The sequence below is a fragment of the Grus americana genome, chromosome 23 (genome assembly GCF_028858705.1).
Source record: "Grus americana isolate bGruAme1 chromosome 23, bGruAme1.mat, whole genome shotgun sequence".
Taxonomy (NCBI): domain Eukaryota; kingdom Metazoa; phylum Chordata; class Aves; order Gruiformes; family Gruidae; genus Grus; species Grus americana.
In genome coordinates, this window is record NC_072874.1 from 4338335 (window position 1) to 4359365 (window position 21031).

The 21031-nt window shown below is 61.3% G+C and overlaps 1 protein-coding gene across 1 annotated transcript; it reads right to left on the reverse strand.

The window, feature by feature from the left end:
* Positions 1–2872: 2872 nt before the first annotated feature.
* On the reverse strand, positions 2873–15457 carry LIN28A (lin-28 homolog A). Its single transcript, XM_054802537.1, has 4 exons — positions 15427–15457; positions 14439–14617; positions 4255–4439; positions 2873–3086 (listed from the first exon to the last, which is right to left on the reverse strand). The coding sequence occupies exons 1-4, from the start codon at positions 15455–15457 to the stop codon at positions 2873–2875; spliced, it is 609 nt and encodes a 202-aa protein (XP_054658512.1).
* Positions 15458–21031: the final 5574 nt, after the last annotated feature.

Sequence of the window (21031 nt, forward strand, 5' to 3'; positions counted from 1 at the left end):
GGGGCAGCAGTTTCCCCAGCACAACCGAGGTGCCAGGGGAAGGCCAACAGCCCTCTGCAACGTGGCAGCAGAACCGAGGCCCAGGCTTAGACGCGCAGCCCGGTGCGCTCTATTGCATTTACCCCGTTCGGACAAAAGCGGTTTTCCTGAAGTAGTTTTGTATAGATCCCATTACTAGTCAAGAACTAAAAGTCCTTCCCCCCTCCCACCCTCCCAAGAAGAGACCACCACCTCACCACAAAAACTACCAGAGGGGGGGCAGGCAAACAGTTGGGGAGCCGCACTCTGTCCCCTTCCGTGCCTGTGTGACCCTCAGAGGGGTCACCGGGCCCCAGCAGCCTCAGCAAGACCCCCCCCAGGGACGGAGTAGGTGCTCCCCGTCTGTTCCGGCCTCGCTCTACATCTAAACCTATTGCTACCTAACAAACAGCAGAAACCATGCCCACGTCCTGACACGCCAGCACAGCGAGATGCCTTCCCTGGGAAGGCTCCAGCCAGCCCCCGGGCTGCAAAGTGGAGTGTTAATGCCCCAAAATCGGGGATCCAGAGTTTCCCTCAAAACCAGGGATCCAGAGGAGTTTCCCTCGGCCACCATGAGCCAGCATTTGGGGATAGCCAGGAAAGGAGAAGAAAGATGGAGCAGTTGCACCTCCCTTGGATTTGGGTGCACCTTGGCACCAGGTCCCTGATCCCAGGATGTCATGGGCAGCCAGCCAGCCCTTTGCTCGAGGGCAGGTTAGGGCAGGGGATCAAGGACAACCCTCTGTCTCCCAACAACCTCCCTGGCTGCTGTCAGCTCTTACCACGTCCCCCTGAACGGGCTGGGACCCCTATCCTGGCTTTTTGACCCCCCAACCACATGGCACCAGCCTGCTGGGAGCCTGTGCGACATCCCAACCCGTGGGCAATGGGAAGACTCGGGCACAGGGCGGACTGGAGCATTCCCATCGGGATGACGGGGAGGGGACATGTGAGCGTAAACAGGAGAGAGAAATGGAGGACAGTCCGCAAAAGCCACCAGGCTGGGAGAAAATCTGGAGTTGGGGAGCCGACACAGGCTCTAGCAGCTGTTCCCTGCCCCGTGGCACTGCCTGGCTTCTCCGTCCCCGCACACAAATCTACAGACCCAAATTCCTCCTCAGTCCAGTGGGGAAGGGAAAGAGACTCTATTAAAATACAGTTAAAAAGAAAACAAACCCCAAACATATAAAAAAAAAAAAACCACAACAGAAAAGCTTGGCAACACGTCAGTCCACCTAGCAAACATCCAGTGAGGTAGATCTACACTTCCAATGCAAACTTCATCACGTCTTTGTGCTGTTAGAAAAAACCCTCCTCTCTGTCCAGCACTGGGCTACAGAGGCATTTTATCCCTGAGATTGCTCGAATACCTGAGAATAAGTTGCAGGAATTATGTCCTTTCTCTCTTTTTTTTTTTTTTTTCTTCTCTTAAAGATTAAAATATACAAAAATACAAAACCAGAATATTTATATTAAAAAAAAAACCAAAAAAACCAAAAAAACCCACCCCAAAACAAAGACAACAAACAAACCCAAAGATACGTCATTCACGCACGTCCTAGTGCAGGTTTCACTTGGCGTTGGCTTCGGCACGGACGGAGGGGCTGCCCCGGGACAAGGGCCGTCCGCTGGGGCCAATAAATAAAGGCAAGACTTGGGGGAGCCAGTGGGGAGGGAGGACAGCAGCCGCTAACGACCTGGGACACCCTTTTCCTCTGCCCCTGGGGAGGCTCAGCCCAGGAGCCATCGGTTTCTGGAGCGTGGGATAGGCAGAAGGAGCAGAGGCAAGTTTTTGTCCTGTGGGGGTTTGATCCAGAGCCCGTGGGGAGAGCCAGGATGTCTGGATCAAGCCACGGTTGGATCTGCGTGAGCCCCGGGTGGGTTGTGTACACAGCCTCCGAGGAAAACGCTGCCAGCAACATCCCTGGGAGCTGGCTCTGCCCCGTGTCCGGTGCCCAAGACTTAACAGAGTATTCCCACGCTGTGAAACCCTCCTGCTCCCCGGCTCTGCATTTTAGAGGCAGGGAGAAGCCTTAGAGGGGAAGAGCTGGCTGCATAAAACACCTTGTGCTCTCAGGGCTGGCACTTGGAAGGCTTAGGGGGGGAAAAAAAAGTGTTTTTCTTTTGACCTGATCTCCTCCAAGCCCACAAGCAGGTGGCGAGCGTTAGCCCAGCCACGAGAAACACACCATTTCCTTCCAGACCGAGCCCAAATCTGGGCTCCGCTGCTTTCAGCAATGGGACGACCACAAAAAAAAAATCCTGCAAATCCTTGCACCGACCTGCAAGTGAGAAGCCACGAGGAGCAGATGGACCCATGGGGCCGGCCCACGGGCATCTCCCCGGCGCTCTGCAGCCAGCCTTCCCCCCTCGCCCTCCCTCCTTGGGGCAGAGAGGGACGGGGCAGGCGTAGGAGCGGGTCCCCCGCAGCTCGCCCAGGCTGTGCTGGAGCCTGTTTGAAGCTCAGGAGAACATGGAGCCGTGAGCTCCTCCCTGAGATGTTGCTTCTCTGCTCCTCCTCCCAGAGACACTACTGCCTGGCTTCGTTTAGGAAAAGAATAAAGATTAATCAAATATGGTGGGGTTTTTTTTTTAGCTGGACAAGGTGTGTTAGGTGCTGCCTCCCCCTATTTTTGGAACGAGCCATCCGGATTAAAGCAGGGCTTTCCCCGGGCTGGGAACAGGGGGGAAAAGGTCCGTGCAGGGACACCAGGTCCCTGCCGTTAGCACTGCCGTCTTCCCTCCCCAGTCCTTCACCCTGCCCTCCCTCCTCCAAGCCCCCACGACTGCCCGTTGCCTTGCCAAAGCCCTTTCATCCCGATGGAAGCCCCCCCCTCCCTGCCACCCGCCATCATTCCCGGGTTTCGGGGAGGAGGGCCGAGCTGTGCATGTCCTCCTCCTCTCGGAAGTAGGCAGGCTTTCCCTGGGAGCTGGGGGACTGCTGTGCTTTCGCGGGGCAGTTGGCGACCATGTGGCTGATGCTCTGGCAGAAGTGGCATTTCTTGGGCTGCGGCGGGAGCTTGCACTCTTTGGCATGGTGGTCCAGCCCGCCGCAGTTGTAGCATCTGCGGAGGGGGGGGGGAGTGAGGAGAAAGATTCGAGGAGAAGAAATTAAACGAGGTGGGAAGCTGCCATGGCAGTGACTGGGACCCATCTGGCTTTGCAGACAGAGCTGGGCTTAAAATGGCCTGGCCACTGAGGGGATGTGGGGTCAGCTTTTTGGTGGTGGGTGGGTGGTGCTGGGTTTGGTCCCCACAGAGCCCCAGCTCCAGCACGGCCAGTTTGGCTCAGTGGTGCTGCTGGTACCCAGGAGATGGCAGCAAACCCCCGCACCGAAACCAAGCACTCGGGGACAAAAATCAGGGTCGTCGGGGGCTGCCACCCCTTCTGGCTCCATCATGGTTCTGGCTCCTGCATCCATAGACCCTGCACCCAGGGTTACACACTACGGACCAAAAGCCCGTGGCAGAGCAGGAAAAGGCTCTTGGACGACTGACAGCCCCAGCCGGGAGAAGGGTTGCAGGGACCGTGGCCATTGGTGTGGGGACAACCTCAAACGTGGCGTCTCTCACGGCTGTACCCTTGCAGCACTCATCCCCTCAGGTGCCACCTTCGCACCAGAGCGGTGTGGGCAGAGGGAGCGTCCTCTGCATCCATCTAGGATCCTGCATCCTTCTAGGACAGCCACAACCCTTTTCTCTTTCCTTTTCCTTCCCAATTCCCTTCTGACTAATTTTAAACCCCACTTGCGAGAACATCCAGGTGGGGCAGGCAGCATCCACAGGGAAAGCCGGGATGCGGCATCCCTGGGCAGCCAGGATGGAGAGGATGGGAGAAGAGAGGGGGGATGAAGGGCTGGCCAGAAACTTGCCCCAGGGCTCCAAGCCTCACCATGGGACATGCTGCCAGGACGTCCGGCCATTTCCTTCCCACAAGGAAGGGTTTCTCTTCAAGAAAATTACCCCTGCCCAGCGCGGCTCCCCCAGACGAGGGGAGCGGCCGCCCGGGGTGTCCCTGACCTCTGCCCTTTTGCTGCTGGTTTGCTGCCCTTTCCCCACCAAGCTGCATCTGCCACTCATTAACCGCCGAAGGAAGCCGCTTTCCCAGAGGAAGGGTCGCTGCCCGCCCCACCGGACCCGAGCCCGTCCCCATGCTGGAGGCAGGGTGCTGGGCAGCTCCTGGTGCCCGCAGGGCTCAGCCCCTGCCCTGGATCAGGCCCCAGCCTCTCCTTACCGGTCTCCTTTCGATCTGCGTTTCTGGAGGCTCTTGCCCTTGGGTCTCCTTTCGCTGCCGATGCAGAAGACACCCCCCGGGCCGGTCACCCGGATCGACTCCAAACCTTTGGATGATTTCTTGAAGGTGAACTCGACAGCTTCGCCCTCCTTCAGGCTGCGGAAACCCTCCATGTGGAGTTTGCTCTGGGAGAGGGGGGGCACAAGGAAAGGACGGGGGTCAGCACCAAGCCGGGGTGTTTGCTGGGCACACGACAAGCCCCAGCCCAGCAAACGCCTCCCGTGGCACTGGAGCTGCCAATGTCCCCTGTACCTGCTCCTTGTGAGGGGACTGAGCTCGCCGGGCACCTTCATCTCCCCAAAATCTCTGGAGCCCGATAACACAGAGCCCCCAGTGAGCTGAGGCACCCGGTTGAGTGGGACTCACTGGTTTGGCAAGAGAGGGCCAGCAGAGTCAGCTCTGCCCTGAATTTCAGCGTTCGATGGAAAATGCTGGCACTCAGTGCTGCAAAACAGCCCCCTTCTCCCACCCAGCCCCACCCTGGGGAGCGAGAGCTGCCCCGGCACCTCCTGGCACCCTGTGCTGGGGATGCTCGCAGGGAGATCCTAAACATCATTTTAAAACAGCAAAAGGATCTCGAGGCTTTCCACAGACACATGCAACCCCACTCGTGGCAGGATCCGCAGCAAGGCCAGGAGGCTGGAAGCTGGCACTGCTGGTCCTGAGTCCCAGCCAGCCCCCTGCACTGCAGCTCACCTCAGTTCAAGCCCTATAAATGTCCCCAATAATTAATTAAGCAGCTGTTTGGCCCTGGATTGTCGCTGCTGGAAGCATCTCCTGTCCCTCCCAGGATTACCACATCAGTCATCACTGTGCAATCAAACTTGGGAGTTCAGACCCAGGCTGGGGAAGGGGGGTTGTGAGATGATAGAAAAATCCACTCCATTTCCAGGAGCTCCATCCATTTTAGCAGAAAAAAATCATTAAGGAGCTGAACCGGGCGGTGCAGCTGACATGTCTTGGCCCCTGTGCCAGCAAACGCTGCCACGAGCATCGCTGCCTGCTCTGCCAGAGGACCGCTGCATCCTAGGCAGCGATTCCAGCGGGGCTTTCGCTTGACTTCGTTAGCGGAGCCCAAACGAGCGTGAGCAAAGAGTTAAGGGGGATATGCTGGCAGAGGGAGGAGGAGCAGCTCCAGCGGGCTGGGGATTCCCGGCAGAGCCGGCGCCAACGCCTGCGCGGCTGCAGCAGGACTCTGCATTTATGAATGGAGCATCTCCCCCATTCATGGCCGAGCGAGTTCCCGTCACGTGGGCTGCGGCCGCCCATTCTTCCCGCACCGAGCCTCCGTGCACACGCTGCCCGGGGATGGGCAGGCATGGTCGGTTCCCATCTTCGACCCCAAATCTCATCAGGACCCACATGGAAACATCCCACATAAAAGCATCTCTGCTTTTAGGAGAGGAGGAGATGGAGCTGTTGGGTTTTAGGAGTGAATTTGTTTCAGCGGGGTCTTGCGGGACCTGTGTGTGTCCATGGGCGTACATGAGAAGTGGGAACGTGGCAGAGCTCGAGGAACAACCCTCAGGGCCCCTTTTTCTGCTGCTTTTCTGCCCCTTCTGTGCCCTGGGGCCCAGGTCCGGGTGGGCCAGGTCACCCACACCCACCTGGTCCATTCATCTGCTGGGACGGGGTCCAGGGCGGTCTGGGTGGGATCGCCAGAAACCTTTGCTTTCTGACCTGCTCCTGGACCCAAAAGGAAGAGCCAAATCATGAGCTACAAGGTCCCCAACGACAAGAAGGATGCGACAGGGTCTCAGCAGCAACCTCTGCCCATCCAGGGCTGACCTGAGCGGTCCCATCATCACCTACCACTGGCAAGCACCCTGCCACGCTCAGCGCAACGGCCAGACACTGCTCCCCAACCCCAGCTTGGCTTTCCCCAGGTGCTGAGCATCACCAGGAGGGTGCTGAGCATTGCCCAAGCAGAAGCTCTCCGTGCAAAGCAACTGCCAGCTCAACACAGGAGGTGCCCGGCTCAGCTTTGGCACCTCGGGGTCGGACACCAACCCTGCCCCATCCCCAGCGTGCTGCCCCCCCCAGTCCCCTCAAATCCCCGTGCAAGGCAGTTTGGGTGACAGGGGCTGCCACGGATGGAGAATTTGCCCCACTCCAGCAGCAGCCACAGCATTTTGGGGGCAAGGAGGAGCCGAGCATCACTCCATGGCAGCTCCAGAGGCTGGGGGACGAGAGCCAGAGATCCTTATCGGGGGTGTTTACAGCCCCAGCCCGGCCAGCTGTGTTTACACTGTGGAGATGAAAACTCCCAGGCGCTCAGCCCCAAGCTTTGGGACAAAGCCGAGCCATGGCAGGGGGGACCCCGGCATACAGGCTGGGCTCCCCCCAGCTCAGCCCATGCCTTGGACACCATCACCCGTGGGCAGTGCCGGGGGTCCAGCTCGTTCCCCCCCCCCCCGAGCCATCCGTTCCCCCCATTTCAAGGAAGAGGAGGGCTGGGGCAGAAGCTGCTGCAACATGACGGGGGAAGCGATTTATTTTCCAGGAGCGGGTGAGGATGACAACCGCCTCCCCGGCCCCCTCCGCCAAAAGGCCAAAGGAAACGCCCTCTCCCCGGGGAAGGAGGGGGGGGGCAGTGGCCGGGGCGCCCCAGCTCTCCCCCCGCCGTAGCCTTTTGATGTGAGCTGCAGAGTGGCTGGTGGTCCCTGCGCATCCCCCCTGCCCCCTTCCCAAAACACACACATTGCTGGCATTCCTCTGTTATCAGATAGGTAATCAAACTGCAGCCCATTGAATTAGCTGCATACCTCCTGCATCTGAAAGGAAGGGGCCCAGAGCCCCTGTCCCACACCACACACAAAGCCGGAGCCTTCCCAGGCTTCCACACACCCCACACCCCCCCCCAAAAAATAAAGAGAGGAAGGGGGGGATTGGAGCAAGCCGGGGATGCTGGGGATGAGGGGGAGCGCAGGGGAGGGCCAGGGCCGGGAGCCACCGGCCAGCGAGAACAAAGGGCCGGCGGCGGCCGCACTCCCGCTGCCCAAATTCCAGGAGTTCCAGGCCACGGCGGGGGGAGGAAGGGTGGCCGGCATGGCCGCGGCCCCTCTGACCCCCTGCAGCCCCTCCGCGCATCAGCCCCACGCCCAACTGGCCCGCTGAGGGAGAGCCGGGTCTCGCCCGTTGGGTGCTGGGGTTTTGGGATGTGGGTCCCACGGCTGAGCTGAGGGTTCCGTCTTGGGGGGATGGTTTTGGTACGGGGGGTGCAGGGTGACCCTGGGCTTGGATCACAAAGCATTGCCATCCTCATAATAAAACTGCTTTAAAGCACATCCTAGAGCAAGGGTTGCACTTGTTATCATTAGGGTCCAGAGTTAACCAGTGGGACAAGGAACAGCAGCAGAGGCGCCGCCACTTCACCCACCTCTGCAGCCCCCCGGGTACCCCCTCACCGGGCGATGCCATGGGCACCTCTCTGCCTTTCCACCCATCCCGCACCCCAGCAGCTCCAAAATTATTTACGGCGGACAAAGACGCAGCACACGAGCGGCTGAGCGCTGCCCACCGTCCCCTCGGCGCTGGGTGTCCCCCACACTCACCCCTTCCCCACCTGCACGTGGGTGCCTTCATCCCTCCTCTTCCTCCCACCCAGCAAATCCCTCACCGCAGATCCCAGCATTAGACCTGTTTCCCCACCCGGAGGGGTGACACCATGGAGCACCCCAAATCCAGCCACTGCTCCCCAAAACCACCAGGCTCCGGTTCACCCCCACCCTGCCGGACTCCGGAGGGGCTCGGCCGGCCCCGGGGTCACCATTGTCCCCGCGGCCTCCCCAGCGCGACACAAGGGGACGTTTATTCCCAGCCAGCCCCGGCCACTCAATCAAACCATCTTTGTGTCCGGAGGGGCCTGGGGCGGAGCGGCCGCTGCACCTCGCCTCTCACCAGCGCGGGAGCGTTGCAGCCGTTTAAACTTAAATCCCTTGGAAAACAAGCCGGGTTGGGACGCTGGGTTAAGAGTGGCTGCGGAAACGTGAGTGGCAGCGCTGAGCTGTGCCAAGGGTATGGCCAGGCCATGCCCAGAGTGTTTTGGGCAGCCCGACCCCACTGCAGCCAATGCCCGTGCCTCAGTTTCCCCCACTCCAGAGAAGGGAAGCAGCCCACAGGGGCCAGGGAAGATGGGACCCCCCGGCAGGTCCTGGCATTGGGCACAGGGATTGCTGAGCCCCCAGGGAGGTCACTGCACCCCACCTTTGCCCGCAGGCTGGGGGTAACCCAACTATAGTCCCCTCTGCTCAGCCTGCACCCACAACGGTGCTCAGGGCACCCTGGCCGCCGTGCTGCCCCATTTGCCTCTGTCCCCCAGAGCCGCAGTGTCCCCGTGCCCCCAAATCCCTTGTTTTGTGCCAGCCAGACCCATGCTGCTGCGGTCGATGCAGCAGCCAGCCTGACCGGGGTGCAGGGTGGCCGGCAGAGCCTCACGTGTCCCGGCCACCTTCGCCCCACCACAGCCTGTCCCAAGGGGGATTCCCATCCTGGGGGGAGCAGCCCCAGCCCTCAGCCACCCCCAGCCCCGCAGGGCTCAGGCTTGGTGCAGATCAGCCCTTTCTTCGACTCCTGCACCAGGAATAAGCCGGTGTGCGGGGGCTAACGCTCGCCCAGTTTGGGCTGGCACGTGCCCCAGCCTGGGCTGGCCCGTCAGCGATTCCTGCCCGGCCAACACCAGTCCGGCTCCGCCAGCCACCAAGCGATGCCATCGCAATCCCGCTGGGACCGGGCAGCCCCAGCCCAGCTCCCAGCCCTGTTCCGGCAGAGCAGGTTTCCCCTCAGCTGGGCACTGCCTGACACCGAGCAGCCCCCGAAGCAGATTTCGGCAGGGTCAGACCCTGCCAAGTCGGAGCGGTGACTCAAGCCCCCGTGCCGCAGTGGGGCCAGCTCAGCACCCCACCGCCAGCAGGAAAACATCCCTTTGCCTTCACGGCCAGCGCCTGGATCCATCCCCGAGCAAAGCCCTTCCCTCTCCCAAGCACGCAGTGGTGCCGGCAGCTCGAGCACCGGCGGACTGCGCTGCTGCTATTTTCAGGCTCATGCACGTACGGCTCAGAGCAGGAATCGCCCCGTGGTCCCTTCCTGCGGCTCAGCCCCTGTGCAAGCAGCCAGCGGATGCTGCTCGGGAAAGAGGGTCCTCCCTCAGCTCCGGGGGCTCGGTGCGGAGATAAAGCTGGTGATGCCTACGGGAACCCACGGGGAGAGCACAGGGGGTTTAACGAAATATTACCAGGGCTTTCCAGTCTCTCCCTACTGTCATCTAAAGCAATATCCCCAAGGATTTTTTCCCCAATTCAAGTAAAACCAAAATAAAGCCACTTTGCTGCCAAAGTAACTACGCTTGCTCTTAATTTTCCACCATAAGCCAGCAAAATTAAATGCTAGATGCTAATTCTGGTGAAAAAAGTATCCACCAAGGAGTTTAATACATCAGCTACCTGCCCTGAATCCACACCTTCAGCTCCTTCAGTTGTATTTTCCCCACCCTGAGGGTGCCAAACCCTCCCGTGCTTCCCAGGGTGCAGCTAATTGGGATCAGCGGCCGCATATTAATTTCATACTCCCATATTAAAGCAAGGGCACGGCCAGGAGCAGCAGCAGCAGCAGCACACCTTCCATCAGTGATTTTCGGCTTCATCCCGCTTATTCTTAGGACCAAGTAAATGAGGAAAAAGAAATGCTGGAGCTGGCGGTGGCAGGGACAGGGACTTGCCAAGCCAGCGGCTCCATCCCAGCCCTCCTCCCTGGCTTTAACGGGAGCAATCCCATTCATTTGGGCCATTTTATCTGGGAGACCATTTAAGGGTGTTTTCTCTCCCTGCCCCTCACCCTGGGGCTGAGAGGGTGGAGCTGGGGGAAGGGATGTGCCTGCAGCCATCAGTTAATCTTTAGACAGAGACAGGAGGCTTTTTTTGTGTGCATCTTCAGGGAGTTTCAGGGGTGGAATAAAGCCGCTCTCTTTCACTATTTCCCATCAGGACGTGGCGCACAAGCGGTGCGATACAATTTTATTCCAGCAGTTGTTTAAAAAATTAGAAAAAAAAAAAAAAAAAAGGAATTTGCTGCTATCCCCTCACCCCTAAGGTGGAGATGCTGACCTGTGTTTCTACACCCCGGGGGATTCCTTCCCCAGGGACACACGTAACCCTGGTGCTCCCGGGTCCTGCAGCCACCCATGCCGGCGCCTCAGGGTGCCCACCCAGCGCTCTTGGGTGACCCGGGTTGCAGAGAGCAAACACAGGAGCGATGCACATGAGAAAGCAGAAAAAGCAAGAAATTAAATACATCCCGTGCCCCTGTAGGCATCGTGGTCCAAGGCACAGACTAACTCAAACCTCTGCTCTGACCAGGTTCACCCTTCCCTTTGCCGCTACCCCGGCTCTGCACAGATGAAATCCCCCCCCGACCGATCCTGCCCTGCACCCCAGCCCAGGGGAAGGCAGTGGGGGACCCTGCAGGAAGGCTGGACCCTGCTCCCCAGTGGGGAAATCCTCCCCTGTGCTCCTGCTTTTGCTCTCCTGTGTGCTCAGGAATGGAGCTGCTCCAAACACGTGCCTTTTTTCTTTTTTCTTTTTTTTTTTAAGGGCTCACATCATGCCCGCGTCTTGGCTCCATCCCCAGCCACACACAGGGGGACAGCACGAGCGCAGGTGGGCAACAACCCAGGTCGGCTTGGCCAAAACCCACGGCTGAACAGCAGCCACCACCCCCGTCTGCCCCGGTCCCTGCCTGCCCGACCGTCATCCCCCCCGCAGAGCTCCCAGGGACAGCAGCACCCAGGGGGCCGTGGGGGGACTGAATCCCCCCACCCCCCCATGCCCACATGGCACCGAGCGCTCGGACAGGGCAGGAGTGACACATCCCAGCGGGTCTAACCTCAGGCACAGCCTTGTCCCTGCGAGGACACCGGGACCACGTCACCAAGATGCCACTGAACACTGCGGTCACAGCAGCCACGGGGTCCCAGCAGTACCCAGAAGCTCTCCTTGCCAAAATCATGAAAAAGAACAAAAAAACCCCAGCTAACATTGCCTTTATCAAGGATTTAGACCTGTTGGCTTGGAGAAATGCTTGGAGACAGAGCCGATCTGTGCAGAGCAGTGGTTCCCAGGGGTCCCAGCCCCTTCCTCTCTGCTCTCAGCCAGGGCTACTGGGCCAGGTTTGGGGACGGGCTGTGAACCCCAGCCTTGCTGGGCTGTGCTCGCTCCTCCGCTCCAGCCAGCGGCACCGAGCCCTGGGGCCACGGGGTGCCCAGATTTTCTCCTCTCCCTTTTTCCAAGTTGCCTTCTGCGGCAGCCCCGCACCCCTGTAAGTGATGCCCAGAGTCGCGGTGCAAGCCCAGGGGCCGCATCCCCAGGGGACCACGCATCCCCAGGGGACCAGCGCAGCTTTGGGGGCTTCCCTAGCACCAGCCTGATTTCTGCCACCTCAAGACCCCCACCCTTTCATGGGTGCTGCTCAGCCCTTCGCCTCCCCGGGACGACCTGCTCCGCTCCTCCGTGCTTCATCCCCCACTGTCTCCTCACAGCCCCCAAATGAATCCATCTCCAGCGTCCAGGGGAGGCATTTGAACCCAAATGCCTCATTTTTAGCTCACAATGCGAGGGAAAGGCAGCCCCGAGGAGCCCTGTTAGTCTCCTGTCCTGCCGAGATTTTAATCTCTTTGTGATCAGATAAAGGGAGAGGGAGATGGAGACGCGCTCCCTGCAGAGAAGGGCCATTCAGACCTGGTTCCTGTAATAAAGTGATTTAATAGATCTAAAGAGGCCAATTCCCTTCTTTCTCCCACAATTACTTCCTGTGGGTCATCATTCACATATGTAAATGAAGAGGGGAGGGAGCGGGTTATGGGGGGCTCTGGGGTGTTAAAGCCCAATGGTTGGTTTGGGGTACTGTGTGTGGTGTGGGTGGTGGGTGCCGGGCACAGCACCCTGAGCCCAGCACCTCCTGCCCCATCTGTATCCTTCCAAGCCAGTTCTGGCTTTTGCCCTCCCAGGCCTGACTCCCTCCCCAGGGAACAGAGTCGGCACCCGCTCTCCAGAAGCGCCTGGATGCTGGGATGGGGAGACCATCGGCCGAAGGGCCCGTTTCCCCACAAGCCACCCAAAAGCGTTGGGGCTGGGGTGGGAGTGTGAGTTTGGTCCCTCTCTGAGGAGGGGTCCGGGGCTGAGCCGGTGCCAGGATGCTCTGCAGTGGGAGAGTCACCAGCATCAGCCCCGGCTGTTTCGCTGCAGGTCAGCGGTGACTTTGTGCCGCCAGTAAGCAGGGCGGGAGGCGAAGCCTGACCTGGAGGAGAAAGACTCGACATCAGCCCAAAGCCACCTCGCTTCTGGCAACGCAAAGCCCAGCACTGGGAGCACCCTGCCCGTCGCTGCACGGGAGAACCACACACGCACACACTGCCTCTCTGCTACCCAAAATAACCCACTTTTACCCAGCGTTCACCCTATTTCCCGAACGCAGCAAACCCTGCACACAGGACCCCACGGCTCTCCTGACCCTGGTAAACGGGGGATGCCAGGAAGCTGCACCTCTCCCCGGGAGGTGGGATTCTCCTGGCAGAGACACCCCAGCTAATTCTCTTTTCCTGCAGGAATGTGAGCAAGAGCAATCAGGAAACCAGACTGTCTAGGGGCAATAAACCTCGGGGAGAAGGGAGGGAAGGCGGGAGGCTTCCCCCCCACAGGCACTGGGTTCCACCGTGCTACATTGAGATGCAAAGACCCGTTTGCTTACTCCTTGCACCATGATCTTGGTTTTTGCAGACTAATTTGGAGCCCTTGCCTGCAAACCCAGCCATGGCCTGGGACGGTAGCTCCTACCAAGGCACTTTCACCACACCGCAGCCGAAGGAAAAGGGATTTAATTCTCCCCTGGTCACCATTCACTTGCCAAGTCACTGTAGCCCTGCCTGGAGCAGCCACTGCCTCATGGGCAGGGGGTGAGAGACCCCCAGGTCCCAGGAGCTCTGCACAGCCCAGTGGCTCAGTCCTGCACCCCCAGCCCATCAGCAGACCGCAGGATGGTCTCCAGTTTGGGGAAATTTGGGCCCATGGAAAGCAGCAGCCACTGAAGCCGGCTGGTCCAGGGGCTCCCCTGAGCCAGCACCATCACGCTGCCCCGGGCTCAATCCTGGGCGGCTGCTCCCAGCCATACCCACAAAACCACTCGTGTTTGCTCCAGAGACGCCCGTGCCCCCTTTCCTCATGTTCACTCTGCTCCCCAACCCTGAGGGCCGCTGCTTTCCCGGGGCATGGGCCCACGGGCCACGCTCATCACACAGACCTCTTTCCATCCAAGCCGGCGCCGAGCCCCACATCTCCCTCTCAGTACTGGCTCCGATTTGGGCACTATCTCCAAACCCATTCCCCCAACTCCTAAATGGGGTCCCCCAACAGATCCTCCCCCACCAGCTGGGGGGTTTCAAGCAGCCACAGCCCCGAATTCACGATTTCCCTCGGCACAGGATCACCGACACACATGGGGCTTCCCCATTCAGCGAGGTGCGTACGGATCAAATCCAGACACGAGACTGTCACTACCATGCAGGATCCATAGGAGCACGTACGCGACCCCACACACCTTTGTGCCAGCTGCAGCCGAAACAAGGGGCCTGGGCAGAGATACCCCCACCCGAGGATGGGCCACCGGCTGGGGAAAGCCCAGTCCTGCATCCCTGCCTGACTCAGGGCTCCCAGGAGCCTTTTCCCGTGGGGAAACCAGCTCGTCCCCGGGTCCCTCCGTGGGGTGAGCAGCATCCCCCGTCCAGCACGTCCCGCGGGCACCTGCTCCCCTGGATCCGGCCCTGGGGGGCTCCCCAGGGAACCATGGTGGGAAAATGAAATCACGCGGGGATCAGCTTACAGGGCCGGTCCCCGGAGAGGAGCCCTGGGCTCCTCGGGCCAAGCGGCTCTGCCTGCCCTTCGCCACCCGCCTCGCCCCGGGGAAACGAACCCGGGGGACTCCGGCTCCCCCAAGACACCGAGCTGGGATGGGGGTAGCCGCGACCTCGCGTGTAGGCGGCGTGGGAGTCCCCATCCCGCCTCACATCCTCCCTAGGGGGTGCCAGGGGCTGCACCCCCTTCCTTCCCCAGGACCCTACGCGGGATCCGGCCCCGTACCTGGTGCACGAAGACATCGACGGGCGAGTCCAGGGTCGCGCCGCCCTTGGCGGTCATGGAGAGGAAGCCGAAGCCCATGCGGACATTGAACCACTTACAGATGCCGGAGCCGTGCAGCGGCTGGGACTCGTTCTCAGCCTTGGGCGAGTCTCCGGCCGGCTCCTCGCCCGGCTTCGCACCTGGGGAAAGACCCACCGAGCCGCTGAGCCGAGAGGCTGGGGGAGCCGCGGGTCCCCTGCCCTCCCTCCCCCCCCCCCCAGCCCCCCCCCGCAGCTGGAGCCCCAAATCTTGCTTGGGTTCCCCAGGATGGAAAAGGTAAAAACCCCCAAAACTCAGAAAACCCACTCCAAACAGAGCGGTCAGCTCTGCCTCCACGTGTGCGTGGGGATCACCCCAGGAGCGGGGGGAAATGAAGGCGGCTCCTGCCGGCACAACCCGGATGGTGCGTGGGGTGGGGGCCCTAAATCCGTTGTCCCCTCAAAAACGTTAAAAACGAAAAAAAAAACCCAAACAAAAACCCAAACAAAAAAGTCAAGTTAAAAAAAATAAATAAAAAACACAAAAAGGGGAAAAACTCCCCCAAAATACGAACCCGAAATCCCCCTACCCCCAGCAAGCCACGCTGGAGAAAGTCTCTCCCCTACCATTAGCATCCCCCCCCCCCCCCCCCTCCACTGCACAGGGACCCCCCCCAACACCACCGCTCCCAAACAACCCCAGCAGCCACCACCAGCCCCAAACTTCTGGGCTCATCCTGGGGCTGGGGGGGGGGGTAGGAAAAATAAAAAATAAAAAAAATTCCCCCTCTGAACTCCCCGCAGCTGCAGCGGGGGAGCGAGGCCACGCCGGGCCCGGCCTCGCTGCTGGGGCACAGCGGGGCTGGGTGGGCCGGGGTCTGGGGGGGGTCCCTGCGCCCCCCGGCCGGGCTCTGCCGCCGTTATTAATAATCGCGGAGCCGAGGCGGGCTGCGACAATAATATAACTTAACCTGCAAACTGCTGGTTGGAAACAGACCCCATCCCGACACTCGCTTGCAAATTCCGAGTTGTGGCTGTTACCGCCTCCTCCTCCCTCCTCCTCCTCGGCCAGCTTTGAGGGTATCAGCCCAGCCAAAAAAAAAAAAAAAAAAAAAAAGGAAAAAGGAAAAAAAAAAAAAACCCTCAACAAAAACCCCAGCTTAGACCCCGCCGGGAGGGAGCCGGGAGAGGTTTGACTCCATCTTCACTCCAACAATAGGGGTGGGAGGGAGCGGGAGGGTTTTTTCAAAGGCTCCCAAATTCTCGCAGACAATAGCAGCCCCCGCCACCCCCGCCCCCCCCACCCCCAGGACCCACCCGCGGGGCCGGGGGGCGCCGGGCCCCGCTCCGCCATCCCGCCCCCACGTGATCCTAATTAACACCACCACCCCCCCCCCCGGCAACAGCGACACATTCCGGGAGGGATTTGGAGGGGGGGGGTGGGTTGACCCCCCACACACTTAGGGGCGAGGCCACCTGTCAAGGGAAGACGTGACCCCCGGGGGGAGTGAGGAGGTGGGACCCCCAAGGACCGAGAGGAGTTTCCACGTCGTTTCTCCGCGCCCCCGCCTCCCAGCTACCCCCACGAGTGGAGCCACCTGGGAGCCACGGCCCGTTCCTCGGGACACGGCGGGGCGGGGGAACCGGCACCGGGCCGAGGCACTGGGGAGCGGGGAGGGCCGGCTTTCCGGGACACTGAGGTCTTCCCGCGCCTCCAGCCCCATCCCGTGTCCCGCGAGTGGGTCGTGCACCCCCGGGGCCGTGCAACCTCCAGGTACATGCAACTCCCGTAGCCGTGTCCCCCCCCACACCCCGTGTCGTGCTTCCCCCTGGCCCGGCGGCACAGGCTGCCCTCCCGCCGGCGGGGGAGCGGTGCCGAGGCGGTGCCGGCGGCGGGGAGGCGCAGCGGGGGCGGGGGCCCGTCGCCCCCCGGGCCGGGCGGGGACAAAGGGCGAGTGACCAGCAGCTCCATTTCCGGCGGGCGGACAATGCCCCGCTGCCGCCCCGGCCCGTGGGGGCACAGCGCCGCCCGCCGCCCCGCCCGGGCGGTGTGGGGTGTGCGTGGGGGGGGGCACCGCCACGGCCCCCAAATTGGGGTGAGCTGGCAGTGACCCTCATCTCCCGCCGCAGGGAGAGCTGGGGGTCCGTTTGCGCTGACCGCGGCCGTCCCACGCGGGATTCGCCCCGCGTGGTACCGTTGAGAGGAGCGGGGGGGGGGGGGGCACCGTGCGGCGGCTGCGCACGCCAGAGGCTGCGGTCCCACCCGGGGGTGAGTCCCCCGGCCCGGCCCGGCGCTGCCGGCAAAATCCCGCGTGGGAAGCCCCGCGCGAGGTCTCCGCCACCCCCGCGGCTGCCGCGCCGCCGGCGCTGGCCATGGTGCTGAACGGCAACGGCCCTGTCCAGGGTCCTGGGCGGCTGCCGCCTTCCTCCTGCCCCCCCTCCTCCTCCTCCTCCTGCCCTTCCTCCTGCTCCTTCCCCGCACACACCCCGCTCGCCACCGAGGCTACCCACACCCGGGTGCTCCGCGTTGCCCCTTCCCCGCAAAGCTGAGTAGCCCCACTGGACTTTCACCCGCGGGTCTGGGGGGACAACAGAGAAGGAGGAGGAAGAGGAGGAGGAGGATGGTTTTTCTCTGCGTGGGCACCCCGAGGGCAGGGAGACGGGTGAGCCTTCGGGAGGACGCGGCCGGGGCTGGGGCAGAGCTGCCTCCGAGCCTGCCCCCCCAGCCCATCAAGGCTCCGCCACCTCCCGCAGTGCAGGTGAACCAGGGTCCCACGAGGCACGGGTGGAGCAGAAGGTGCCCGTGACACGCACACAGCAGCGTTAATAATTCCATGACGCCCATAGGGTGTCACCTCATCTTTACGCCCGTTTTAACGGGGATAGACCGGGCGGGGGGGGAAACCCCATTAGTCTCTTTTTCTTAACATCAGTCTTCAGTCAAGTCCCCAAAGCCGACGAGCAGCCCCTCGTCTGCGACAGCAGGAGAGGAGAGTCCGGCTGGGCGCTTCCCGGGCGCAGACCGGGGTCGCCACTCCCACTCGCGACCAGGCTCCGGCAGCCTGCAGAGCTCCCAGCCCAGGGTACGGGGCTGGCGGAGGGGCTGGGGACAGTCTTGGCAAGAGGGAAACCACGGTGTGTGTTTACACTTTCTCGCCTTCACGCTCTCCCTCTCCCTGCCGGTACCCACGGGTGGGGATCTGCTGCAGGACCATCCCGGCGGCTGCGGGAGCTGGGCTGCATCTGGCACCCTCTCCTGGCCAGCGAGGGCCAGGTCCGCGGGTTGCATTTATTCTCGTTCTCCTCCTGTTTGCAGGATAACTGGAGCAAGAGGAAATAAGGGGGGGCGGGGGGAACCCCAAGACTTGCGGGAGACGCCTCTGCGTGGCTCCATTCATCTCGGCTCATCCCTCCTTCCAGCCCCTCTCCTTCCCCGCTTCCACCCGGGATTTGGGGACGGCACAGCCAACCGCCTGCGTTTTTGCTCCTCTGTCAGCCCTGGAAAACAGAAAGCAAAATAAAAACCCACGAGCGACCCCAGCCCACTCGTGGGGGATAAGGGGCCTCTGGCGCTGGGCAGCCCTGGGGGAACCGCTCTGTCCCTTCTGTCCCTGGAGGGGACACCCCAGTGCCAGTGGACACACGGCCTGGGGACTGTGTACTGGGGCAGACAGGACAGAGGCGTGGGGGTACGGGGCAAGAACGTGGCAAGGAATCAGCCCTTGCTTCCTCCAAAATGAATCCTTCAGAAAATAATCCATCACCGCACACCAGCTTCCTCCCTGCCAGCCCCTTCCTGATGGACAAGAGGGACCAGCAGCCCCTGGAGATGCTTTCCTGTTAATTCTGTTTAAATTCAGCAGCAAGTTTCCTCAGCATCCCCCCCCCCCCCAATTCTGCCCATCCTCAGTGACTTTCCAGCCAAGTGACAACCCTGAGCACGGCACTTCCAGGCCGCACCACTTTACGTCCCAACCTCATCTCCCCCGGCCCTGGCAACACAGTCCTGCAGCGGTGATGGCCCCGCATCATATTTCTGTGTGTGGTGTATTTGTTTTTGGGGCCTGTTGAATGGCAAATGCAAAAGGGAAGGGGACTCCTTCCTGTTCTTTCAGAGCCAGTCGCTGTGCCCTGCTTGGCTTCAAGGGAATAGCCGGCAAAGCGGCCGCTTTCACAAATAATGGCTTCATTAGATTGAAAGAAGTGGACAGTGACCTCTCTAAAATGGACTTTCTGACCCCTGCTGACCTCTGGCCCCAGCTCTGACAGCCTGTAAATCTTCCCCCTCACGGCACGGCCGTGGCGAGGGCAGGCAGTGCTCTGCCGAAGCCCAACACCAGCAGTGCTGCCCATGGTCCGGCATCACGGACGCCCAGGCAGGCGGCACGGTGCTGTCTGGGGGCTGCCCGGCTCCAGCCAGGTCCTGAGCCCAGCAGGATGAGGCTCCGGGGGTGTGAAAAACCCAGGCATGTGAGTCACAGCTCTGCCAGAGATGGTGACTGGTATCCTCAATGTGCTGCAGACCCCATCAGGGGCTGGTTCTGGGGAGCTGAAGGGCCCTGGAAATGGTGTTATCAGGGCTGTGGCTCCAGCACCATCTCCCAGCACAGTCACCATCACCATTTAACCACCAGAAAGGTAGACACCAGCTCAAAAGCAGCCTCTGAATCCCCCCATTCCCTGCCCATCCCACAGACACGGCCCTCCCGGCTGCACACAGACACGCACAAACCTCCTCCACCCCCCCACCCCAGCACCCACCTCCACCTCCCTCCTGCTGGCACAGACCCTTCCCTCCAGCCCCCAGCGCCTCCTTCCCTGCCTGCACAGCCCAGGGTGCAGCTGAGCACTGCATCTGCTGGTGGGGAAACTGAGGCACGAGGAGCATCCATGGCAGCTGTGCGGTGGGGACTGTGTACCGGGGCAGGCAGGTACACTGGCTCGGTGCCCCCCATGCACAGCCCCACTGCTGGCAGCGATCCCCTCGTGTCCCAGCACCACCCACCTCCCTCCTCCCCATCCTTGCACACTCACCGCTGACCTTTGGCTACGAGGCAATCAATAATGGAGGCCGCGGTCCTGCTCCTCCCCCTCACCGGCCCCCCGCTTGTCCCGTGCGTCTAACAAGCCTGGCTGGGATTGAGGGATGCTCCGGTACCTCCCAGTGCTGGGGACACAGGGCTGTGGGGTGCATCAACCTACCGGGGACACAGGTGTGCTCCCAAGGATGCCCTAACAGGCACCTCCTTCCAAACACCCCAAAAATGCTCCCCTGGGGCTGCTTTCCAGCTTTAGGGTGTTGGCGGGTGCCCCACGCCTCCAGGTTTGGGGCTCTGGGGTCCCTGTCGTGGGGATGGAGCGTGGGGATGGGGCTCCCCAGGGCATCGACACTTGACAAAGGAAGGGTGAGGAGTGTGCCTGCAGGGTGACCCGCCAGGATGCCACCCGGTGCCAGGCTCCCCCATGGCTTCGCTGCCTTTTGGATAAGGCAGGAAGGGGTAAAGGCGGGTAGAGACAGTCCTGGCCTGGAGCGATGGGTCGTGCCCAAATTCGGCAGCTCCTCTTTGCATCCCCAGCTCCTTTCGATAAAAGCCCCTTGGGCAGCAGCTGATCGATCAGCTGCAGAGCAGGGATTGATCAGGATTTCAGCCCCATACATATTCCTGCTCTCTGATAAAGGGAAATCAATAGCTGAAAGAGATATTCCTCTGAGGCAGCAGCCTCAGCAGACCAGAGCTCACAAGCCTTTCCTCACCCCCTAAATCCCCCCACCCTGGTTCAAGCCTTGTTCCCCTGACACCAAACCCAGGCAGTGGGAGAGAAAATTGGTTTGGGGGAGCTGGCCCAGGCAGGACATTGGGGAGAAGAGGCAGAACCTCTCCTCCTGTGGCTGAATCTCACCTCCCAAAGCATCAGCCTGCCCCGCATCATCTTCCTTCTCTCACCAGTGGTCTGGCAAAGGGGGTTTTCCTCCTTCTTAGAGTGCTAGAGGCCCCCCCCCACCCAAAGTCCTGGGCAGGGGGACCCCAGGGAAGCTGAGCTGGCTGGTACATCCACAGCCCATCACCCCCAAACGCCAGCAGCTGCGGCCAACACTGCCCTGTGCTCAGCTCTTTTCCCAGAGCTGAGACCTGGAAACTCATTGCAGGTGTGGCTGGAGCAGCACCCTCCAGGTGCCTGTCCCACGGGGACGGGGTGGGGGCACCCAGTGTTCACCTAGGGGGGAGCTCTGCCTGCAGGCGCTACAGCCCTGCGTACCCATGGGTGCAAATGAGCATCAGGGGCTCAACGCCCCCTCCAAAATACAGCCCAGGGGGGGTGGTATGGGTCTGGATCAGCCCAGACGGACCCTTCTCATGTCCCTGCTCCTGCTGTGCCTCAGTTTCCCTACCCGTAAAATGGGCCTCATGCCCAGCAGCTTTCGGGTGCTTTGAGACCACCTGCGGGGGAGATGCCCCACGCCAGCCCCCTTCACAGGGACAGTCCCCAGCTCCGCATCACCCGAGGGAGCCCAGGGGTTGGGGTGGCTCTGTCCCTGCCACCGCAGGTGCCCCGAGAGCCCTGGGGACACGGGCA